At 41.2% G+C, this 25,746-nt stretch overlaps 2 protein-coding genes across 3 annotated transcripts in view; both read left to right on the plus strand.

Annotated features, from left to right (window-relative positions):
• The first annotated feature begins 574 nt into the window (after positions 1-574).
• On the plus strand, positions 575-3,630 carry sod1 (superoxide dismutase 1, soluble). Its single transcript, XM_041051864.1, has 5 exons — positions 575-702; positions 1,857-1,953; positions 2,309-2,378; positions 2,914-3,031; positions 3,231-3,630. The coding sequence occupies exons 1-5, from the start codon at positions 631-633 to the stop codon at positions 3,336-3,338; spliced, it is 465 nt and encodes a 154-aa protein (XP_040907798.1). The 5' UTR covers positions 575-630; the 3' UTR covers positions 3,339-3,630.
• Positions 3,631-19,617: 15,987 nt separating this feature from the next.
• Positions 19,618-25,746, plus strand: part of tiam1a (TIAM Rac1 associated GEF 1a) — a 53,858-nt gene continuing 47,729 nt past the window's right edge. For both annotated transcript variants that reach the window (XM_041051393.1, XM_041051394.1), the window contains exon 1: positions 19,618-19,809. The gene's annotated coding sequence lies outside the window, so the exon portion shown is untranslated. The remainder of the gene's footprint in view (positions 19,810-25,746) is intronic.

Raw genomic sequence — 25,746 nt, forward strand, 5'->3', positions numbered from 1 at the left:
CCCTCAAATACTCATCTTGTTGGATCAGCATATAATATAGACATGATCTTTGAGCCTTCTGGCCATAGAACAGAGCCAAAGTAACTTTACCTCTGATTGCAAGAGGCTTATTGGCAGCCTTTCCCCCCAATTTACTTTCTATGCAACATGTATGAATACTGGGTAAACACTATGATCAAGAGATTTTAGTTGTATTTTTCTTTGTTTTGCATATGGCATATCTACCAGCAATATAGCCTACCAGTACTGGCAATATGGTGCAAATACTAAGCTATTGGTTAATAGTACTGATGTAAATATAAATGAAACAACATGTTTCGTAATAATTTTTAAGCAACATATAATGCCTTCTTACAATGAATTATTTGCTGTAACAGCTCCAATTTTATTTATTTATTTCTTCATTTTTGTATTGATTGATTGGTGATGGGATTCTTAAAGGTCTGTGGATTTGTTCACGTGATTAATGGGCTGTTCCTACTGTAATGGTCAGTGACCAATCAAAACCAGCCTTTTTGATCGTATTTGATTCTGATTGGCTGGCTATGTAATGCACCCGCCTATTAGTTGTTTGTCTCTAGCAAGAGCACAAGACTGAAACTTGGGCGTCCTTTTGAAACTAACGCAAAGATGGTGCTTAAAGCAGTTTGTGTGCTGAAAGGAGCTGGAGAGACCAGCGGGACCGTTTACTTTGAGCAGGAGGTAAGACGTGCTACCTTGCTTTCAGAGGAAGAAATATCTAACCAGCTTGGCATTTTAATAAAAAAAATACCCGGAGAGTTAACGTGCGTTCTCGGGGGAGCGTTAGCTCTCGAGTGCTAAGCTAGCTAAGTTCTCCATTCACAAGCCGGTCAAGTTAGATCGGGCTTTAGTACAGGCTAAGCTAGCTAGCGGTATGTTATATTTGAATGAGAAAGCATCCGGTTTGGTGTGATTTCACATTTGGCTACCCCATGCTAATTTGCATAAGCTAGCCAAACGTGTGCACGATTTTTAAAATGCAAATTAACGCTCGCCCGCCCGCACGTTGCAAAACAGCAATTAACGCTAGCTTAACTGCGCGTACAACAACTGCTTGTCGCTTTTTATTCAGAGTAGCCTGTTAATGTAATCCCGTCGCGGTTACCTAGTTAAAATAGCAGTTTAAATGAGTGGCTTGTCATAACCTTTGAACGTTTAAGGCTTGCGTTTTGTTAATGATCAACGGCGTGTGTATTGAAGTGCCTGTTGCATAAGTAGCCTTCGACGTTTATAGTGTCAAGTTTCTAGCGTTGACATTGCCAGTCTGATAAGGTTTACTTAACCCCACCAAGAAGGAAGCACCTCTTTTTGAAGCTGTTTTGCAGACTCTAATAACTGCTTTTTTTAATGGTAGATTTTAAAAAAAGAGCAAACGATGACGCACTAATTACATTTTTTTTGCTGAGTCACTGCGTGTTGTCCTCCTCCTTCTTGCCATTTTGGCCTTGTTGATAAGGTAGAACCATGTGTCCTCATCGAGGAGGGTGAGACCTAATGATCCATGATTTAAAAACAAAAACCTGCCCATTCAGTCCTCCATAAGAGCTTAATATTTTGTCCAGTTAAATTAGATATGTAGTTTACTTTTGCTATCCTGTTTTGTTGGAAAGAGCGATAATATTTTTTGCTTTAGCAGGCACAGTTTTGGACAGAATATCAATTTAGACACCCTGTACCTCCCCCATTAAAAACAGGCACATGTATGGCTGTGAATGAGAAGGAAATAAGCCTTGTTTTGTTTACGTTACCTCAGAGTCCTTCTAAGACACCTGGCTTTGACAGCTCTTTTGTGTCTTTGTGTTCTTCTGTTAAACTGTGTAATCCCAATTTACTAGAGTAATTCAGCTCCTGTGAAGGTGAAAGGAGAAATCACAGGTCTCACCCCTGGTGAGCATGGTTTCCATGTCCATGCTTTTGGAGACAACACCAACGGTGAGCATCAGACAGTAATTGTGTGTGTGTCTGAATATATGTGGTTTGAAAATTGTTACTGCATTGTCTTTTGTGTGTAGCCAGTTTTTACTGTTTTTGTATTTTGTGTACTGGTTTTTGTAACTTTTTTCTTTAGATTGTAAATATGCTTTTTTTTGCACATTGTTTCTTGTACTTGAATTGCATGCACACTTCTTGTTTTTATGCACTTTATCCTTTTTTCCTGTTTTGCTTGTGAGCTGCCTAACAAGTAAATTTCCCTGCTGTGGGATCAATAAAGTGTTAGTGGTAAAGTTGTCTTACCCACAGTCAGACTGAATCTGGAGTGTTTCCTGATGGGGTTTTTTTTTCCCAGGGTGCATCAGCGCAGGACCTCACTTCAATCCCGAAAACAAGAATCATGGCGGTCCTAAAGATGAAGAGAGGTGAGTCCAGTCTGAAGGAACAGTAATGGTGTAATGAGCCATTACATATGTCATACTCAGTGTGGTTCAACAAGTGAGCAAATTTTGCATAGTTTTGCATATGATCCGTCTGTAGTTTGATATGTGGCTGATAACGATAATGTTCCTCATTTCAAATCACAGATAATTTGACATGAGGTGTAACTAGCACTGATTTGCTTTCTGTGCACATGTGGTTTTTAATAGTAATGATGATGATGGCTGAGTACCATACTGATGTGCCAGTGTTCAAACACCAGGATCCTGCCTGTGAAACAATTAAATGACATGCAGCCATTAAAAAAAATGGTGTTACTGTCTTGTATAAATTAAATTGTCTGCCCCTAGAAAGGTATATGTTGGTATGAAGTGCGGGAAAGGGCACTGAGTTTGATTTGACCTTTCGCAGAAAATATTTATAGGATTAAAAAATAATGATTTCATTTCAGAAGTCATTTTCTAGCATAATACTGTCAGTATTTTTATTTTATTTTATTTTCTTAAATAATGTAAATAGGCACGTTGGAGACCTGGGGAACGTGGTTGCCGGAGCAGATAATGTTGCTAAGATAGACATCACGGACGGCATCATCACCCTCAATGGCCCCTTTTCCATCATCGGCCGAACCATGGTGGTAAGGAAAAGTTCCTGTTTATTTTCCATTTCACTTCCAGCGAACACAAGAGACACGTAAGCCAGGTTTTAGTCCAGCTGTGGCTCCATATGGTGGATGAGAGGATCAAAAACCTGTAGGTTTTACTGACTGGAGCTGCGTTTTAGGCTATAAACTGTTGTTGAAAACCTTTTGCCTGTGCTTTCTGTCTTGCATTTAGATCCATGAGAAGGCCGATGACCTGGGAAAAGGAGGCAATGACGAAAGTTTGAAGACGGGCAATGCTGGCGGACGTCTGGCCTGTGGAGTCATTGGTATCACCCAGTAAACAATCTGCCAAAACTCAGAGCACTGGAAATAGCTTCCCCCCCACAGCACTTAATAAGACCAACATAGCTACTTGATGTGACATTTTGTCCTTTTCAATTCTCTGTGGCTTTTTACTGACCAGTCACCAGAGTAGATGAGCCATGCTTTACCCTGTTCCCTCGTTATGATAATTATATGTATAGATTTGTATGTCTGCTGGCTAGTTTTGGTCCCAAAGAACCGGTTACGCACAAGTAATCAACAGATGTATACAATTTACAAAGTTAATCAATAAATTGTCAGCTCATCTGGATGGTGTATAACAATTCTCCCAATTTGTGATGTGTGTAGATGGATATTTTGACTTGTTAAACACAGGTGTAACTTATGAATAGCAGCATACCATTTTAGGTGTCCTGGGTAAGGATACTTGCTCAGTAGTATGACATACTGACAAAATTAGGTAGTGCTATCATTACAGCTCCACCTGTGAGCTTGCTTGCATTTATTATCAAAGTTTGGTCTGAGACTTCATTGGAGACACTGATATTCTTTGTCAGATTCTGTCATCTGACCAGGAATTTCAGCCGAACTGCCGCTACATAAGGTCTTGATATAGTCACATACTGTATTTTGATTGTTACAGAAAAGGATGACTTCAGAGAGGGTTGAAATATTCTAATGTCTCTGTCTATAAATGGGGACATCATAGTATTTATACATATATTTTTACATAAATTTTAATAGCGGAGTTAGACTGCACTATGGCTGGATTACTAATTGGGCAGTGGCCTCAGAAGTCCCACATTGCTTGCAAAATTGTTTGGGAATCGGCATCAGTCCACAGTGGTAAGAAATTATTCAGTATTTCACAATAAAGCAAAGATGAGAGAAAAGTCCCCAAAATAAATACAAAGTTGTGTAGTACAACATGTGCTTCATTTTCCTACCCCATCAATCATCTCACAGCTCCCCATGTTTATTTTGTGACTCAGTGGGAGGGAAGGCAATCCTTAAGTGTTTCAGGTTAGACTGCGTTGTTCTCATCAAATTGCTTTCATTTATTTGTTGATTTAAATTATTTTTATTACAAATACAGCTTACAATTTTATTTTATAATAAATTGATTTTTCAGTGTATAAAATTCATAATAGTAAAATGTGCCTATTATTATTCCCTGCAGTTTACTTTTCAAAACTATGATGGAAAACTGGGAAAACCAGCAAATATTATGATTTTAGAGGCTGTTACCAAAGAATTTATGGCAGTTTTGCTTAAAAAAATTTACCTAAACTCAGTTATCAACGCTCTTGCTAACTAATTTTTCTGTCGATCACCTAATTGAGTAGTCAATAGTATTGGTTGGTTTCTGGAGGTGAGTGGAGATAGAGAAACTGCTTTGTATACTAGGGATCAATAGTATTAATCGCTGGTCCTCAAGTGAAGCTGGAGGCTAGAATCTGCCAATACAGGTAGAATGACTGTTCAGGTAAGTCATGAACTGGCTCTTATATCTGTTATGTAATCACAGCTGATGATTAGATTTGACTGCTGTTGGACTGTTATTATTTATTTTGTGTTTTGCCTTCCTTCATTAATATGTTTCTTTTCCAGCGAGTAGTAAGTTATAACATATCTAAGAATTACTGCATGTGCCAAACAATTAAGCACACAATTCTGAATATTTGTGTTGTTTTAATGCATAATTTAATGCATAGTGACCCCTGACACTGTTCACAAATATAGCAGATGTCTGGGTTCATGAGTGTGGTCACTGAGTCATGATGCTGCGCAGTACATCTGACAGAGAAGCCTGGCTGCAGGTAAGAAAAACACTTGTTTAAGGTATGTTGAAAAAGACACATTTTTCCAATAAAATCTCGACGTCTATCGGACCTGGTTTTGACCTAATGTTGGCATGAAATGTGTCACTGAAAACAAGATGAACATCAAACAACAAAAAGTACATTTAAGAAGTAATCATTAAAATGTTACTGAATTTGTAAGCCCAGGCAGGGCATTTCTGGGAGACCCTGAGAGCAAAAAACTTCAGCTCCTTTCTGGTGTGTGCATTAAGTTAAATCATCCTCTAGAGGGCATTGTTCCTCTTCATGACAAGCATTGGTCTGATACATCAATACAGAGATCAGATCACATTTTGTCTTCCTCATCAAGATGTAAAAATGCTCTCATGGGCATGTCAGCTGTGCATGCCAGTGGCAGGAAATGTCCATAAATTAATGCTGTTAACATTCACTGTCATAGGACACGAGGCTGCAATGAAAATAATTATTTCCTTTCAATTTTTAATTGCTGTTGCACAAACATAAAAACATTAAATTTAATCTCCAATAGGCCACAAGTAACAACCTCCTAAAATATATATAACAGTTTTTGATTGAAAGGTTTGGGTTGAAATTGAAATCTTGGTCTTTGCCCTTCATCCATGATATTAAACGTTAAAGTCGTACACATCCCTCCCCACAGATAGCTGGTGCATGGCTGTACAAATTGCATGCTCTAAAAGCCTTTTCCTTTGCACGGGAATGGCAGATGCTGCCACGTGAAGTGACTTGGCACCCTCTGCTCTTCTCCTGGGGAAATGACAGATTTGAGGCCCTTCAATGGAGTTAATACCTCAGGGAGCACACTTCAAGCTCTGAAGTGTGTGTAGTTTAAATTCATACATGACATGATTAGCTCTGAATAAGTGAATAGGAATAATCATACACGTAGCAAGACGTGAATATCTATTAATATATAGGACATGACTTGCTAAGCTTTTTACTCAGCAGATGATAATGTACTGCTCATAAATTTCAGCTATGAAAGAAGTCAGGCAGCAGAATTGCCGGCAGTGCTTAATAAAAAAGGGGAACCTTAGGCTTTTGTTTTACCAGTAAAATTAACATCTGCGGTTGCTTTTTAATAAATGCTACCAGTGGTTCTTGTTTTCGTCAGTATCATTTTGACTCCATTTTTATTGAGAAATGTCTAGACTTTTGCTGTTGAGAAATTCTGTTTTCTTCTCTGGAGGCAGCGGGACGGAAGCCAGCGCATGCATGTGTTTTCCACTGTGTTTGGGTACCTGTAGTGATGCCGTTTCAGGCCAAGAACTCAAAGGCAGCCCAAAACTGCATATACAAGTTGAAATAGCTGTATTAGTGTAGACAGAGGCAGCCAGCGGAGCGGAAAGACAGACTGACTGTAAAAGCTGGTATAAATAGCCTGGGAGTGGAGGTGATGAATAATAGAGGCTACGAATGCTGCTGACAGTGAGGGAGAGAGACCGTGACAGCAGGAGAGACCAACAAAGCTCAGTATAAAGGCACAGAATATAATAGAATAGAATTAGGTGATAAAGACAATGAGAACTGTCTAGCCAGCTGTTGACAAAAGATCATGTTGAAAGTCATGAGTCAATATAATACTGGCCTTCTATTAATAATAAGCTTGTTCCTAATTTCTATGGTGGATTTCATACATATGATGCACTTTGTTGTATTTGATTTAAAATTTTAAACTTGGTCCATAGTCACATTTGAAAAATGTAAGTTTTAACTCAGTTATTATTGCCTCACATCCAGGTGTTGTTTCGTAGGACTTCTGAGAGAATGCTTTTGAAACGTTGACTAAAAACACACCAACAAAAACATCATCAGCCTCCACCTTCATAACGCAGGCCTTCAAATTGCATCAAATCCTAGAAGCTATACTTATGTAGGGCTTGGAGCAAAACTTCCACCAACAGCAAGCCTTCAGGTGAAAGGTGATGCTTAAGGTGTATTCTTATTTTAATTGCCACTGCTTCAGGGTTTTACACAACATAGCTGTTGTGCGTGTTTCTCCCAAAGATACCAGCAAACCAGTCTTACAGGGTTCAGCGCTTTTGTTGCTACCTAGTTGTCACCTAGTTGCAGGGAGTGCGTGTGTGTCATATTAAAAAGAGAGGAAAAAATGTCTGGCTATTAGCTGATCTCCAACACCCACAGGAACACAGTCACATTCAGAGGTTGTAAGGCTGTGCCTGTGGTGTTCACTGGAAGATGACTCAGAGGTGGTGGTTCTTCTTTTCAACCAAGTTACGTAAGTGGAGAAGAGTGCACTTTACTGGCATGCGACTGGAGGTGGCTTCCTACTGTTCTCCCCCAGGGCTGCAGCAGTAGATGTATGGCCCAGCACTTCAACTGAACACTTTCAGACAGGCTTTCACTTGTTTAACAGCTGCATGCTGTACGTACCGCACTCCCACCCATCTTCAAACTGTATGGGTGATTTATCTGAGGTGAAATGTTTTTCCATTTTCCTGGGTGTCACTCAGTGGGTTAATTGGTAACTGGTAACTGAATGCACACATATGCATGTTTTGAAACAAACACAGGAACCCACTTTGCACTCCTATTGCCTGAATGCTCCTATTGAGGTATTGGCACTCTCTCCCTTGTGACTCTCCTCTATTCTCTGGGGTGAAAGTTCACCTTCCGGTACACCATCTACCAATGCCATTGTGGGGATATTTTAGAGGCTAGGAGCCACAGGTCAGGGGTGAGATGCCATAAATGGTGCCTGTCCTATGAGACATGGTTGGTTGGTAGACAGACTAATTACAAGGCCCCTGTGACCTAACCTCTGACCCCTGAGCTCTGTGACATGTGATCATGAGAGCGGAGCCCCTATACACAGCTAGTTTCTCTTTTCTGCTGTTCATTTTCCACTCCGATACGTTTGTGCTGCTGACATCATGCCATGCTCCATCTCTTGATAGACACAGTTTGTGAGCGAGAGTGGAGAGGAGAGATATTCAAGTGTGTGAATCCTGTATTATCTGTATGAAAATGGTTCAGTAGCCTTTCAGCCCAGCAGATCAGCCTAAGTAGGCTGTAGGATGGGGCTACACCGTGTGCAGGCTGTGTGGGGATGACTCCGGAGGGATTCAAAAGCCTATTTAACACTTTACAACCCTCCTCTCATCCATGGTCAAACAGCAGTCTTGGGGTCTGACCTTTGAACTGAGTGACCAGCTAACGCTGCACGACCATAACTCTCACTTTTGCTCAAGAAGGTGCTTATTATTCTTTCTAGGATGAATGGCTGTAGGATTTTCAACAGTGTTAGGTAGATGTCTGTATGAAAGAGGGAAGGGGGACAGACACAATTGGTCATTTGGCAGCTGAGTATGTTGCCAGACGCTGACCTTGTGTGACATTCCAGAGATGCTTCTGTGTCTCCTGAATGGTCAATGGCAGCAATATCACATATGCTGACCACGACCAAAAGACAGCAGGGAATCCCATGTGAAGAAAAACCATCTTATGTGTTTCAAAATGCACAATTTGTTTTTTATAATTTTACCTCCATAAATTGCACATTTTAGAACATATTCTTAAAGATCAGAAATCTACTGTGCTGTGCCGCAGAGCCTGTTCATGCTGATTTTTTTTCCCCTACAGACAGACTCTGGTTTCCGTTATGTAAATTCATTCCCTATTCAAATGTTATCAAAGCAAATATTTATCAGGGAGTTACAGAAAGAGGAAGTAGTGAACAAGATAAAGAGAGGAAACCAGTTTGCCAAACGTTGTCAGCTTAAATCGTAGGGAGGACAGTGAATAGGAAAGGGTGTGTCACAGTCCGGAGATACTGTACATTCTGTTCATGGGTCTGATCATTTAACTAAAAGGACAGATCGGTCTTTATTCACACTAAACCTACAGCAAGTGTGTTTGCACATATCTTTGTCTGCAAGGTGACCTTCCTGTAGAGCCACACCACGCGCATTTCATGCTTTTTGATTATGTTCTTTGGTGAGAGCTTTTGGTGTGCACTTGTGTGCATGTGTGTATGTTTGTGAGTTTTCCATTTCAGACTCTCATGTGTGTGTGAGATGTGCTGCTCAGGTGTGAAGTGTTCTGCGGTTGCCAGCAGAAAGAAGACCACTGCACACTCTTTTCTTGTCGGGGAGGGAGGGAAGAGAGGGGGGGTGGGGATGAAAACAGAGAGAAGGAGGAATGAAAGAGGTAGAGAGGGTCACTGACGCTCCTGTTCACCTCCTACAGAATGTAAACTCTACATTGTCCATGACCAGACTAGAAGGAATGTTTTTACGTCCCTCACACGCTGCTTTTTCTTTACGCTTTAGTCCATTTTTCCGACCCCCCCCCCCCCCCCCCCCATTTTGGTCTGCTCTTCTTTCTTTCTTCTTTCTGTCCATTACAGATAATGGAGCGGGTCTGGGCTCTGACCCCTGTGCTCTCTGAGATGAAGGATGAAATTACTGTGCTAATATGCGCATATTTTGCATTCTATTGAATTACCCAGACTGAAATTATACACTTCACCCCACATTTCGCTTAATTATTCATCTACTTCTGAAAAGATTTTGGAAAGTAAAATATGTTCAGGAACTGTTACAAGATTACAGCTTCATCTGTGGACTATTATCTCAGTCAATCCTTTGGTCTCTAAAATTTCAGAAAATATGGAAAAATGCCTGTCACAAAGTCCTCCTAAACAAGCTTCGTGAGGCTGGGACCAGCAATTGTTTTTTTTTTCCATTCTGGCTTGAAGAATGACTTAAACGATTCATTTTCTGTTGTTATACTAGTTGATTAATCAGCAAATCACTTTGACTTGACTAGGGAAGACACAGCTTGACATTTAGTTCAAGAAATCTGCAAATTGCCTTTTCTTCTGGAATGAGTGTGTGTGTGTGGGCATGAAAATGTGCTTTTACTGGTGGTTAAAGTTGTCATATTAATTACTTGTGGTGCCCTCAGTCTTGTTAGTCTTGGACAGCAATTAACCTGTTTTAATGAGAGTAGTGTTGCTGGAGGGGGGCGAGACAACGATACCTGCAGAGAGAAGGTTAGAGTGACAGTGATCGTTTTGCCACCAGTTGGTTTCAGCTGGTGGTTCTCTTGCTGGTAGTAACCCCCCCACTGGCACAATTCAGTTTACTGACTCTGTTACATTGAGTTTTTTGTTTTATTGCAGCAGTTTTGTGACTGTTAATATCTGATTTAGAATTTAGTTTTTCTATGCAAGCCATATACATCTCTGTTGGCTTGAAGTCTGGTGTCTCACAGGGCTACTCCAAAAGGTGGATTTTATTAGTTTGAAGTAGCTGGCAAACAGCCACGCCAATATTATCCTGTGAGACACTTCTGATAAACTTGGGAATTCATTTTCCCCTCGATGATTGTGAGCTGTCTGGATCAAATTCTGACGCTCCCTCCGCTGTACTTTACCGCTGGGATAATGTTTTCGTGTGGGAATGTAGTGCCCTTTTTATGCCATTTATTTTCTTGTCAAGCAATTCACAGTCCATAGTTGCATCAGTCCACAAAACATTTTCCCAGTAGCCTTATGGACTGTCACTCACTAGGTGCTTATTGGCCAGTTTTGGCCACACAGTGATCTTTTCATTTTTCTTTTTTTTTTTTTGGACCGGATACAAACAAACACTGTGTGGCTCCTAAAAATTAGCTAAGCCACTTGTATTAGTGTTAATTCTGGATTCTGTTTTGATGTGACTGCCAGCGGTGGTGAATTTGCAGCCATTCTGCCGACAGCTGGTTGAAATGTTCATCAGTGTCAGAAATGCCTGATATCACCAGTGCAGAAATATAGGTCAGAGGCTGATGAGAATGTTTTTCCCCACTTGGCTGATTGTTATTCTGGTTTAAATGATATGACATTATTCTTGTAGAGTGTGTATATTTACTAGATTAATTACTGCTATGTATTTCCTATGGGAACTTTATGTTGATCTTTCACTGATGATACTGTGTTTCCTCCTGGCCTGAAGCCCAGTGTAACTAAGTTGGTGACTAGCATTTTGTATCCACAGTTTCCTTGTTACTGTGTCAATTTATTTTTACAATACATTTGGTCTCACTCTTGTTTATGGTATTATAATTGACATTTTCTGACTTGTAATCACTGTCACTGAATTTGTTATTCAAACAGTTTTGGGATGAATTGCTGCTGGTGCTTGCACTTGCTTTTCATTTAGTCTGTTGAGCCTTCTATTGCACTTTGATGTTCAATACCTGGATCAATTCCAGCTCTTTGACTGTGGCCGTGAAGCCAGTTTCATACTTTAGTTGTGGTTCGAATCTGAATGCTCAATTCATCAGTTGAAAACATCAAGAAGGGAAGAAGTCAACAGGAGGGCAGCTTGTCGCTCATTCAGTAAACCTACCTGAATGTGTTGATTTATACTCTAAGTACCATTATCTAGAGAGGAACAAACAGTTTGTGTGAGGAACAGCTTTCGTCTGCTTTGCCTCAACTCAACCACCTAAAGGTCATATCCATTCTTCTCATATGACCCAGGGCTATAGCTGTGTGTGTGTGTGTGTCCTCTCTATTTATGACAGTGTCTCATTGAGACATATGACCAGTATTCTCCATATAAATCCACTAACTGAAAATCAATGCACTAATCCAATAATTCAGCATCAGATAGGCTGTTCAAATGCCATAGCAATTGCAGAAAAAGGTAATTTGCCAAATGGAAACAAGACCAATCATTTAATTTGCAAAAACCTATAATGCGGGTCGATAATAATGACGGCAGCACAAAGTGAAACAATAAATTAATGCTTTAAACATGTCTTCAACAGCGCAACCAACAAATGAATCAATCTGGGAGAATACTGGTAAACCAATACCACATTGTTTTTGTTAGAAAATGTACACGATTGGATTAGAAATTTTATTTTAAGATGAGTGATCATACATGAAAACATAAGATATGATTTGGGATCTAGATACTTTTCAGTAATTAAGCAAAATTTTCACTTGTTTGGGGTCAAATAGAGCAATTAATGATTTCTAAAATTTCTTGTTTAGTTCTTATGTCAAATGGCCAGATGAAGTATGGGTTGTCCTGAGGCTGTGTGGGGTTCACTGAACTAAAACCCTTCACTAGCTTGGCAGCATCTCTGAGCCCCACTAAATCCCGTCCTTCTCTGCCTCCTGTTGTCTGCCTCTTTCTGGCCATTTGTGCTTCTAATTATTTGCGGTTGCCAGCTAACACAGCAGAAACCTATCAAAGCACTGATGTGTTAGCAGGGTCACACTAGTCCAACTCTGCCGCAGACATGGGAGAACAGCAAAACACTCTGTCCTGATTTTTTCATAGCAGGGCACAACAGTGCTTGGTTTTGCTGATGTAAACAGAAAGCTTCAGAGTTGGAGGGTGCAGTGGGGTGTCAGGTGTCCTCCCCTGACTCCCCACTGCACAATATCTTCCACCTCTGCAGACTGAAGGATTTTGCCATTTAGTGTATGCTTGTGCAAAATTTAAAATATTCTATATTTATAGTGTTGTCCGCAAATGTGGGTTTTAAACTTAAGAAATGCCACCAGATCTAAAACTCAGTGTTTTATAACGACTACACAAATTTATGGTTGCATAGATAAGAAGGAAAATGTGTATGCACGTGTGTTTAAAATAAGCAAGCATGTGCCTCTTGTGATAAATTATATTTTTGGGCCATATGTCTGAACAAATCACTTGCATTTGTGTGTGTGTGTGTATCATTCTTGGTTTGTATGTTTTGCTTGTACATAATTTTTTTTTTGTCACAGCACGATACATATAAGGATAGCTCTCTGAGACAGAAATGTTTTGTCTGTACCTACATGTGGATGTTGTGCACATTTGTGTATGTGTCACTGTGTGCATGTGTCGGAGTGTGTCTCATCTCTGTCTCTGCGTATCTCTCTCGGTGGGTGGTAACTGTTAAACTCTTCCATTTGGTGGGATTACTCCTCCAGTCAGTCCTGTGGGAGCAGCCATCAGCCCGTCATCTTTCAGAGGAACACTATACCTTCTGATGCTTTAATCCCTTCTTCCCTCTCCTCCCCTCCTTTTCCCACACTCAACCTCTTAGCCTCATCTCCCGCTTTCTCCTCCCTCCCTCCCTTTTTTTGCTGGCGCTGTCAACTTTCAGCTGAAGTGGCTGAAACTCAGTAGATGCAGCAGTGGTTGTTAAAAGCTGTGATGTTACAGCTCTGCCTGATGAGTTCAGTACCAAGATGCTGCTGTTATTTATTTTCATTTATTATTAGCTTCAGCTTTTAGGCATTTAAATCATCTAAAGTGATGAAAAAAGGGTCAAGAAAGAAAATAAATCATCTAATTATGATATAAAATAACCACATTAAATAATGTGGTTATTTTACATCATTCATTGTTTATTATAATGGCTATAACAGAGTATGAAATAAGATTCATATAACCACATCATTATCCCACATAGTGAGAATGTTGACTTTTATATTCGTTCTTATTATTTATGCCTTTAACACCATTTCTTACTGTGTCTAATTCTGTAGTTAGGGGCCTGAGAGCAACTGAATGGGGGGACAAGATATGAATTCAAAATGGCTTTGTGTTACAGACAGTGAAGGATGCACTGAGACAAGCACAACTGGTGGACAAGAGAAGGTCCAATTCTGTCTCTGCAGCTTGACCTAGAAACAACCCATTATACAAAGATTTCTCAAATGAGCAGGAAGTGCAGGAGAATATGTGTGTGTGCGTGCGTGCGTGTGTGTGTGTTTTGTGTGCATGAAGTATAGTGAAGAAGATGTAATGTTTACCATGTTCACTGCTGAACTTTTTTAGCCATGGTTTTATGGATGGTAATTTCAGTAGGTCCACCTCTTTAGTTGAGACAGATATTGGGCTGAATTGGATTAATTTCCATTATTACTGCAGAGCAAAGACTTTGTCTTTAACATGTACTAGTGTGTTTGTTTGCCTGTCAATGCTTCATGTGATATCAGAGCTTAAGGCCAGCGGTTTTTCTGGGGTGCCATGTCAGAATCCATTTTCATCCTTGTCTAATAGTCTCTGATGAGCAATGAAATCTTTTGATGTTTTGTGATAAGGGTTTGAGCCTATGTGTGTGTGTGATGTGTCCGGAGCGTGCTTTGATGACAAAAGAGCAGAACGATGTGTGTGTGTTTTTTGTGTCTCCAGAGAGGCTGGGTTAGTGGGGTGTGTGAGTAATGAAATGGGCTACGCGGTTTGTGCTCATGAGTTTGTGACAAGGTCAGGAGGTTGTGTGGAGTGTGTGTGTGCGCGAAGCAGTCTCAGCACTGCTGCAGCCTTATCTGTCTCTCACTCTTCCTCCCTCAGACGACTCCCTCGCATCCCACACTGTCCCCCACTCACACAAACACACACATTTGATTCCTTTGCTGCTGGTCTTTGTTTTGTTTGTTTGCTCTTTGTTTTAACAAGTGAGAATCAGAGGAGAATGAGAGAGATGGAAATGGTAATACAGCATGAAAACAAAAAAAAAAAAAAGACATATGCACCGTTCCCACCCCTCCCACATACTTGTATCCCAGATAATCATCTTTGAGTGCAGCACCCTAATTAATACCGCACCCTGTTTACATTGAAGGGGATTATAAATGATGAGTATGATACTGTACATTTAGGTTTCCAGCCTGTACCGTATAGAGGACAGATACAGTAAGTCTTTGTATCTGATTCTTTGTCTTGGTGATTATATGGGATTTTCTGTGATACTGGTTATGTTTGCTAAACATGCTGTGTGCCAGTTGATGACTCCTTGTCAGCCCATTTCCTCCATTCTGAATTAAAGACATTTTAAGGCATTACCATGTGGACATAATAGACTCCTGTGTAGCAATTTGTCAAAATCCTCCGTAAGTTGCTTGTTTAAGGGTTTAGTCCCTATAGATAGATCAATACATACACTTTTTTTTTTTTTTTGGCTTTTGGAAATGCACATGCATTGTTTTTTGACTGTTTTCGTCTTAAACCCACATTGAAGCCTATAGGCTACATGAGTGTAATATTGTATTATCTGTGTTGTGTCCCCAGGACAAGAATTTCTGTCTATAGTATTTGTGCTGCGTGCGAGGGAACAACTGCAACCTCAGCGTGTTATCAGATAATTAGGCTGAACATTATTACTAATATGTTTGCGTATGGCTGTGTTTTCAGTGAGTGCCTTTTTAGTATGGATTGAAGTAGCTGTGGGAGCATCAGTCCATCAGGTTTAGGTGAAGAGTACCTGACTGTAACACAGCCCATTAATTTACTAAGGGAATAAGGGATTTACATACTGATCTAACATTCACACCTGGAGACGACACTGATGCCTGATGTGTCTGTATGGTTTGTTTTTGAATTGAATACGTTACACTTTCTTGCTTGAGTTAGACATTGCCACAGTGTCTGTCTTATTTGACTGATCTGTGACAAGGCTTGATGTGTGGTGATCAGACAGCAGAGCTCAGCATCAGACATATGTAGAATGTAAATAACCAACTCAGATTCTTTTCTTCCAGGAAAACGTGAGGGCCTGAAGGTCGTGTTTCTCGGTCCCTGAGAGCTCATCAACAAAGAGCATGAGAGCAGCAGCTTGGCTTAACGTGGTAAGGTAACAGTGTCCAAAATAAATAGTACAGTATAAAATGTTCCTGTTTTATAAGTACACTGCAGGGAATGAGCTAAAATATCCCACATGAATATTCATTAGACTCGCAGCTTTGTGCTAATGTTGCACCGGTGTGTTCTGCGTGACCTTGAAGTCTAAGTGACAAGAATCCACTGGTCTATTAGCAAATACTAACATTAACTTGACTGTACACTTACCAGAACCATTCATTTGCCTCATCTGAAATATCGCTGTACCTTTTGGTGTGTGCCTATATCCTACAAAATTAAAGGGAAATTTAATTTTGGCTGAGACAAAGACATCAGGTCGAGAAACTGAGACAGATCCATGACATTGCCGAGCATGAGCGAGAGCATGAGCGCTACAACCCTGTCTGTATGCACACGTGCGTTTTTCGGTGTGTATGTGAATGTGTAGGTGAGGCAGAGGGGCCACAGAGGAGGTTGAGCCCATGTATGATCATATAGGCTTGATGATGGAAATAACTGACGTGTCACCTATCGTGTCAAACCCAGGCTGTCCATCACAGCGTTATACCTGATGCATGTCACCGTTTCCTTGTGTCGATGATGAAGGGATGCAGTCAAACACCTGATGCCTGCTTATTCTCCGGTTTGAGGGCCTGTCAGTCACATCTGTCGTCACTATTAATGAGCACAGTTGTGTCTTTCTGTATACCTGTCCAGTTTATTTTTCGATCTAGACAGTGTGTGTGTGTGTGTGTGTGTGTGTGTGTGTCTTGCTTTGTTAGCATACCACAGTGCATGTGCATATATAGCAGTGTGCCATGCTAATGGAAAATGTAATAGTGCCAGACAGGGATTAGCTGATATGACCCTAAGCAGTGGAACTAGCAACCGGTAGCCATTGTGACTCTAAGGAAAAGGTAGCAGGCCAGAAGGGATGTTACTATTGTGGCCCAGTGGTACATACATTATTCATCAACTGCACTCGCATGGCTGCTGATAATGATTTTATCAAATCTGGCAAGGTGGGTGTTGGTTATGTGGGGGGAAAAAGGGCATCCTGACTGTGTACATGTGATTACCTTTTTTTTTTGTCCCCAATACAGTATGTTCATGAATTTCAATATGATATGTTTAGCAACAGAGATGGCAGGAGGCATGAAACGGGAAACCAATCTGTGTCTCATCCCTTCGGCTCTTAACTGATATTGCCCCCCCACCCCCCCCCCAGTCACACATGCACACTGCGATAACATCTGTCTGATAAAGATTGAAAGGTGGAGTCTGCTGTGCTGAAAGGCCTGCTCAGGTGTGCAGGAAGACAGGAGAACAAAACCGGCTACACTTACAGTGCTGCTACCAAATAGTCTGTTTATTCAACAGAACGCACCACTGGTGAATAGGCTTTGATATTCATTTACTCCTTGCTGTCCTAACTGCCGACTGCACAGCTGACAACAAACAATGAGCATGTTCACATCACAAAAGCAGCACGCCAAATGATGAGCGCAGACAGAGCAAAACAAGCAAACAAAAAGAAACCCCCGACATCCTGATGTTTCTCCAGCCCTCCTCTCTGCTTACATAACATTCTCCACCTGCTGTTGTTATTATTACCTCTTCTGTATTCTGCTTGCGCCAACATGCCATCGCAGCCATTGCTCTAGTTGTCTTCTAACCATTAACCAACGCCTCCCCACTCCTTGGATAATTGCATTACAGCCCAATAACGCTGTGTTTGGGCAGGAGTGTGGGACCTAGTTGTCTAAGCCCCTGCTCATCCTCTGGATTGGTTATTTCCTGTTTCAGTCGGCTCCCAGCAGGACACGACCTTCTCCAGCTATATTGTTAGATAACACAGAAATAAACAAACAGGGAGACAGACAGGAAGCAGGCAGACTGGAAAGAGAATGAGCAGACAGGTGCTAGGAGACAGACAGAGACACATCATATGTGCGAGTACATACAAACATGCTTCACACAAAAGAACTGTAATAGGCAAGAAGCATTGCAGTGGTATTGTCTGAGTTAGGTGCCGAAATGTCATCATGTGCCTGGAGGCAAAAAGCTGTGAATGTGTGTGTGTGTTGTCTTGTGCGCCAGTGTGCACGTATGTTAGCGACTTTGTGTTTGTGACTGTCTCCGTTCTCTCCCCTGTGGAGACTGTGTCAGGTCCTTTTGTTGGGTGGATCTGTTACCTTCACTGCCCTTTGTCCTGACACGTTTGCCTCTATAAATGTTAAATACTCCCAAACACCGGTTACTTCTGTAGCTTCACAGCAGACAGACACAGCAGGGATCATCAGCCTACTATGTAATCCCTGTTTTCGTCAAGCCAAATGTTTTGGTGAACACTCTTGATGATCTTGAGAAATTTGAGAAAGTTAACTCCAGAGACAAAGTTATTTATAATTCAGGTAAATTTTACCTAATCATATTACAGACATATAATAATGAAGCATGTTTACAGTGTGACATTCAAACATTTTAATACATTTGGAAATAATTCGCCCACTAGACCTCCTCAACTGGCACATCAACAAGTCTCTTTTGAAAAAAAAAAAAAAAAAAGCGTGAAGAACATTTCTTAAGTTCTTGGATTGCAGAGATCTCTAGAGTGTTCAGTAAGGTCCAGATGAAGATTTCTCCCTGTATGATTGTCCTGGTTTTGTGACAGAGACACTTCCAAATTGTGTGAAACCTTACGCTGTTTGTGTTTACCTTTGTCACATGCACTTATGTTTGCCTACGATCTTCTGAAAGGCAAATAGCTAACCATGCTAGCCACAATATGAAGCTGTGAATTTGAGATTTTTGGCACATTTTGGCAAACACGAGTGTTTAGAACATAGTGAGCCTGGAAAGAACAGTGGAGTAGACAGTCATGCTGAAGGAGTGGTTTAAGTAGTTTCTATGGATATCTTGATTTTTTTTATTTTTATTTTTTTGCCATAAAACTGGGTCACTGTTGGAATCCATTGTAACTGATGTGAATCCAAGATGGTTACAACTGCTGTCAGTGAACGAGCAGGCTACAAACTTCTCAGAGCCTTGTTTCAAGCCTACAGGTCTGGAAACGTGGGAGACCATAGTACAAACAGCAAAAACTACCACTTGTGGGTGCCTTCTTTTCATTCAAAGATTCTGTTACAAAAAGGCTGGTGGGCTATAAAACAATAAAGGAAGGATGCGAGAAAAAATACACGTCAAGTGTGTGGCAGCATTGTAACATGAACTGCAGCAGCTCTTGTGGAAGATTTACTAAGAGAGAGATGGATTCTTCTTGTACTCCACTGTGCACCTTTTTTTCCTGCTTTCTACTTAAACCAAAGTCTCTGCAGTTGTGTATTAAATCTTACAAGTTGCACATTTTAAGACGCCATTTCCTACCTCCTTAGTTTTCACTGCATTGGTTTGTATTATTTTTTAAGAAATACTCATATTTACTTAATTAATCAACATATTTTAAATGTATGCAAATGTGCTTGTGCCTGTACATTATGTATCCTTATATGTTTGTGCTCGTCCTATGTATCTGTGCGTCTTTGTTTTTGTGTAGAACTTTTGAGGCCAGAGAGCCAGCAATTAAAAAGAGGACTGGAACATCTGAAGGCTTAGAGGCACAGACCCAGCACACATGCTGGCGGTCAATTGGCAAGCCGGGGGAGGTGAAATTGTAGAGAGAGAGAAAGAGAGAGAGAGAGAGAGAGAGAGAGAGAGGGAACAGGGAGGAGGAGGGTAGGGTGAGTGCATGTGAGAGAGAACGGGAGAACCAGAGAGAAAAGAGGGGCGGGCTCAGACTCAGGCAGCAAACACACTCACACACACACACCCTCTCCTCAGCCTTCAGTCTGGTCTAGGCTTGCAAGAGGCAGCATGTGTGAGTATGTGCTGTAATGTGTGTGTGTGTGTGTGTGTACAGAGTCAAACGCTGCGCTGGAGTGCAGGAGACGTCTCACTGATGCAAGGATTCCCCTGTATGCTCTCGGAGAGGACACGTGCTGACAGTGTTTTAACCACCACAGGGAATTAACACAGGTGTGGAGCACGAGTGGAAGGAGCACAAGTAAAGGTGAGCAGATACGTTTCTTGTTTTCAGGAGGTTTTGGGAGCTTTGTGATTGACAGAGACAGAGAGGGGCCGGTAGAGTTTCTTGGGTGTTCAAGGGAACTAGCTTCATGTTGTGGATGTTTAGATTTGTGAATCATTTATATGAATGTTAATGTTTGTGTGAGAAAGGAGATGAAGTTACAGTAAGGAGTGAGAGTACAAGCTTTTTGTTGTACATGGTCTGTGTGTGTGTGTGTTAATGTGTGTATACCAATGTATTTACTAAGATGGCATACATTCTTACACAATGTGTCTCTGTCTGTGAGTTTGACTTCTCTTCTTAGCTAGTATAGTATACCACTGTTTGCTGTTTGGGTCACTCCCGCTCTCCCCCTCTCTCACTCACACACACACGTATTTAAATTTTGTATAAACACATGAGAACTGCACCAAGAAAAGCCTCGCACACATTTCGTTCAGATAGCCATCCTGCATGGGCCTGTGTGTGCTGATGAAAGTTTATCAATCATTAATGCTCTCACTGGGACGTTACTTAGATTCCTACTCAAGGTACTTTGGCGATAATAAAATACCTTAACAGCCCTCTGGACTGGCAGCACCTGACATTTCCCCGCCATTGAACAAACTGCATAGCTCAAAGGGCAAACATAGTGATGCATACTGTAGCAGCGTGTGTGTTTGCTTGGGAGCTTTTACGTAAGAAGTACAGGAAAGATGAAATTACTTGAGATAAAGTGAGATTATTCTCCAGATCAAAGACCCAAGTGGTACTTACAGTAATGATTTTTAATCATTTAAGAATTGAAAAAAGCGCAAGTGGGTGCTCAAAATTTCTGGTTATGCCATCAAAGGTGCACAGTGCAAAATGAAGAAAGAGGGATCACGCACCACTGGATTTGGATCTGATAAAGACATTAGCCTACTTAGTGTGTGTGAGCTGTGTTGTGTGGAAATATTAACATTAAGAACAGATAGAGAAGGACTACACAGACAAAGAGGGAAACCTAAGAGCCACTGAATGTCCGGAGAGACCAGCAGTTAAAGGCAGCGTGGTATCGAAGACTTGCCAGAGAGCGACTGTAGCCAGCAAGACAGAGTAAAAGAGAGGATACAAAACAAAGGACTTTTACCTCCTTCTGAATACTTCATAAGTATTTAGCATTTGTCACTCAAATGTGTGTATGTGCATAATTGCGTTAGCGGAGGTGTAAGGTCTCAGCTGTGCAGAAGGTCATCTTCAGGCATCCAGACAGCCAAAGAATTACGAGGGGTCAAAGGGCACAAAGACTCCGCTGTCCTTTCTCCCCCCCTCACTTTTGTGCTTCTTCTCTAGATAAGTGAAAAAACAAAAACACAAACAAAAACCTGTTTTCTCAGGCATGTAGTCTGTTCCAGTAAGAAAAGTCAGTTCAAGTAACATCAAATAATTTAGTTTTGTGGGTGATTTTGTTATTGGAATTTGGTATTTACAGTAATATCTCTATGGAATGTTAAATCCAGGTTTTTGACAAGCTGATGAAACAGCCAGAACAAACAAGGTATCCACATTCTAAAAAGTTAAAGTAATTGTGATTTAGTAATAACAATGGTAATAACAGGTTTAAAAATAATTGTTAAATAGAGAATCAAGCTTTAGAGTGATGCTCATTCTATTATCAACCTTTACTAAGTGTTTTGATTTAGAGAAGAATAAAAAATCTGAACTAGTACTCTCTCTCTCCTGCTCTCTCTCTCTCTCCTTCCTGTTCTCTCTTTCTTCTTATCTTTCCTCCATGTTATCTTTCTTGCTACAATGCACTGCTTCAGTTGCTGCCATGAGGAAGTTGAATATTGGCAGGGTGTTTTGAGGAAGTGATCCGTGAAGGGATTTATAGTGGCAGATAAAAACTGGTGTGTGTGTGTGTGTGTGCGTGTGTGTGTGTGTGTGTGTGTGTGGACATGCACACACTTTTTTCAAAATTGACAAAGACTTTGTGAAAGCCCGGGGCTGTGAAATAGGGGGGAAAGCCATCATCTAATATACTGTTACACACTGCTCATTCAGGTTTATGTGTATATGTGTCCATTTACTACATGTGAAAGTGTGTCTTTAGGACAAATATGAGAGTGTGTGCATTTGCACAACCATGTGCCCCATCTGTGTACAGTAAGCTAATATAGTGTGTGAGCGTGAAGGGGGGGATGGGGCTCCTTTAAGTGAGCCTCGTGGGCGTGTGTGTTTGTATTGTGTGTGTGTGTGTATTTGTGAGAATGTGTACATACTGACCCAGATTGATACGCTGCTCTCATGCAGAGTCAGCTCACCTTTAGGGCAGATAAAGGTACGCATTTCATCCTCTACACACAGCCAGCCTCAGGTAAACACCCACAGCCAAGCACATCTTGTTGTCTCTAAGGAGGACACTGCATTCACTGATGTTCATGACCATAACTGAGACCATAACCACCACACGAGCACTGTGAGTCTAACCCTTACCATAACTGTAATCAAAACCCAAGTCTTAACCCTAAAGTTTGATGGTCTGCCTTGTAGGGAACAGAATTTTTATGATTGACAGATGATAGGCAAATCATAATGTGAATAAGTGCAATTGTACTCTCATGCAGTCATAGAGTGAACACACTAGCAGATATTCTGCAGCCATGGTATATTCTATACTATAAATACAATTATCTAAGTCATGCTTATCCTTTGATCTGCTTGTGTAAAGCTCATAAAGCATTCCATGCATCAAGTAATACATTACATAAATAGAAATAATCATAATTGTTGTCATCATCATCATTATTAACAACATGGAACTCAGGCTTACTACAAATACTCCTCTACAGTGAAAAAATAGTCTTCTGACCTTGTGGCAGATCAGACGAACGGCCTCTCTTTATGATTACAGATACAGCACATAAGATGCAGTTTGATGAGCATGTGGCGGGCATGATAAAGGGATGATGCAATTAACATGAGAGGGATGATCTCTATTTCCCTCTCTTGTTCTCCCTCTCCCTCTCTCTCTCTTTCTCTCATCTTTGTCTCTCTCATTTTCTAACCGTTGCTTTGCTCACGCTTCATCCCTCTTCCTCAGTGGTCCACTTATTTCTGCTGTTGAGCAAATATGGGGCTTATGCAGCCCCCAGTGCCCATCTCCCCACATGCAATCAAGCTGTTTAAATGTTTGTGTTTGACTGTGTGCCTGTGGGTTCTCTGTGTGTCTGTCTTCTCTCTGAGTGTCTGTGTGTTCCTGTCGCTCACCCTCCCAGTTCTCTGCTGCTGTCACTTACAGACCAGTACCAGACAGATATTGTTGAAATCTGTTTTGGGAAAACCAAGACAAAACTGACAGCTGAGGGCGGAGAGACACGAAAATCTTTTTTTCTCTTCTCTCCATGCAAGAGTAAGGAATCCCTTTGCAGTGCAGATGATAGAACAAGGCAATGGTTGCCAAACATGGGGGTAATAATTTTACCTCCGTGTGTATCTAAAAACTGAAAATAAATAATTAAAGAAATCAAGTTTCTGTCCAAATGCTGCACTGATTTTATCTGAATTTCCAGAAAACTGGCAAATGAAAACGTGTGAATATTAGGAGTTGGGCACATTGAAATAAACAGTTGGTAGTGCTAATTTTCCAGTCAGGTGCCATTAAGCCATTGCAGAGAGCGCAATGAGATGATGTAACTAAAAGAGCAGTGTTCAGACCTTAGACAATGGAAACCCATGTGGAAAATATGATGGAAACATGCCATTTATGTTTTATATATTAATTTGAGGAACATTATTAGTGTGTTTGTGTGTCTGTATTCCATGGTCTTGGCCTTTAGCACAAGCTTTCGAAAATATGAGAAACTGTGCAAGACAAGAGAGGCAGAATGAGTCAGTGTGAACATTATGTCACACCAACGTGTGTGCTTATGTGCGTCCATTTGTAATGTCACTTGTCCGGTTGAGCAGGACCGCGAGGGCTGTTAGCTGGGAAGTGCGTAACATCAGGTGGAGAACATTTTGTTTCGTGTCAGACTCCTCGACATCAGCCCCCTGATGAGAAGAAGAAGAAGATGCAAAAGGAGTGGGAGAAGCAGAAGGGGATGCCTCTAATTGAGAAGGGGTCCAGACAGGGGAGGGGTGTCTCAGAGCTGACGTGAGCTGGCATGTGCCCTCATTCATTTCCTCCCTTTTGTCTCTTCTGTGTCTGCTGATTGGGAGTTTCTTCCTTCCTTCCTTTCTTTCTTCCTTCCTTTTCACTCCCTCCCACTTTCTCTCTCACACTCTCTTTCTCTTTATCTCTCTCTTTCTGTCTTTTGCTCCATCATCCATCCTTCCTTCCTCTCTTGGTGTGACAGCCTTGCTATCCCTGTCATGTCTGCCCATTATCTCTGATCAGTGTTGCGTCCCAGCCCACACATCGGTCCGTGTGTGTCCGCGTGTGTACATGCATCTGCATCTTATTTGATATGGTTAGATCCTCATATTTCTAGGGTGCCCTCAAAACAGCGTAAAAAAAAAAAAAAAAAAAGCAGAGAAAGTTGAATATATAATTTTGTTTACTGAGCGATCAGCAAACAAAAGATTCATGCAGTGAAAACAAGTTGATATTTGTTATTCCGAAGAAGTACAATTTGAAAAGGTGGCAGAAACTGAGTTGTGATATGGAGATATGGCGGTGTGTTTGGTGGTAAAGGGAAACCTGTTTTGAGAGGAGACGTGTTACCTGAACAGGAAGCCGATGTAAAAGACTTCAGAGTGAGAGAGTGGAAATACAGTTGTGTGTGAAGTGCTGAGTAGGGATTTAAGGGAGGAATTACTGTGGGAGTGCAAAAAGTGTCTTCAGAGATTGTGTTTGCTTTGTTTGCACTGGGGAGATTTGGCCTTCCTGGGATCTTTTTCATCGCTGCTTGGAAATTTTTACAACCCCCCCACTTTGTGTGAGCAGACTTTGTGTTTTGAGTGTTTTTTTTTTTTTTTTTTCTTTCTGTCCAAGTGTACGTCCATGTGACTGTGTAATTAAAGCAGAGGAAACAGGCCACTTAGCCATTGTCTCCTCTCTCCTCTCCTCTTCCCCTTCGCTCCATCTTTCCTTTCAACCCACACACTACATTAGTTACAGTTAGTTAGAGAGTTAGTTAAAGAGAATGCAGACCTGGCCAGCGACTCAGCTCTCATCACATAGTCACACTTCACGTTCCTGCTTGTTGACCTGGAAGTGATGCGGTGGGATCGTACAAGGCGGCCTCAACAGCCTGAGTGTGCATTTGTAAGTGTGTGCATGTGCAATTATGTATGTGAATATGTCTGAGTGTGTGTGTGTGTGTGTGTGCGCATTTTGGAGCAACAAAAGATAAGGATGAAGGCCTACAGGCAGAGCTGCATGGATTTTTTTTTGTTCTTTGGATTGAGTTTCTTTGGGGATAAAAAACCCTGTGGTTGGTGCTGTATAGGTTTTCTATTAGACTGTGTGTTTTTGTTATTGTCCTGTGGTGCATTAGCTTTTAGGCACATGAATGTGTGTGTGTGTGTGTGTGTGTGGTCAGACTGCCTTTGTCCACTCCCCTTAGGCCTGCACTCAGATGTCAGTGAGTCGTGTGGAGCTTATACAGGTCACTAATGTGTTGAGAGGGGAGCCTCTATTCAGTGTAGCCACTCAGAGCCCAAACAATAACCCCCAGCTCGAGTCCGCACAAGAGCTCAACTCCCAGGAAATGGACCCATTGACCTAGATCCAACCCCATCCACTGAAGAGATGCCACATTGCTGACATGTTGTTGACATCCTTATCTCATTGATAGTGTTGTTTTTGTCACAAGACATTGTTGAAACATTGGCTGAAATCCTACAGGACAGTACTGTGAGGAGACTCTTATTCGATGTAACCAGGATTTTAACGACTGACTGGAGTTTACCCTCGTTGGCATACATATTAATGATGCAAACCCAATCATTCCT

This window comes from Toxotes jaculatrix, chromosome 12 (assembly GCF_017976425.1).
Source record: "Toxotes jaculatrix isolate fToxJac2 chromosome 12, fToxJac2.pri, whole genome shotgun sequence".
Lineage (NCBI taxonomy): Eukaryota > Metazoa > Chordata > Actinopteri > Toxotidae > Toxotes > Toxotes jaculatrix.

What these genes read in the sequence shown, in the direction of transcription:
- sod1 (XM_041051864.1), top strand. Translation starts at nt 631, where the DNA reads ATGGTGCTTAAAGCAGTTTGTGTGCTGAAAGGAGCTGGAGAGACCAGC. An exon ending in CCGTTTACTTTGAGCAGGAG is followed by an intron (nt 703 to 1,856) that starts GTAAGACGTGCT and finishes CCAATTTACTAG; the next exon opens with AGTAATTCAGCTCCTGTGAA. An exon ending in GGTCCTAAAGATGAAGAGAG is followed by an intron (nt 2,379 to 2,913) that starts GTGAGTCCAGTC and finishes TAATGTAAATAG; the next exon opens with GCACGTTGGAGACCTGGGGA.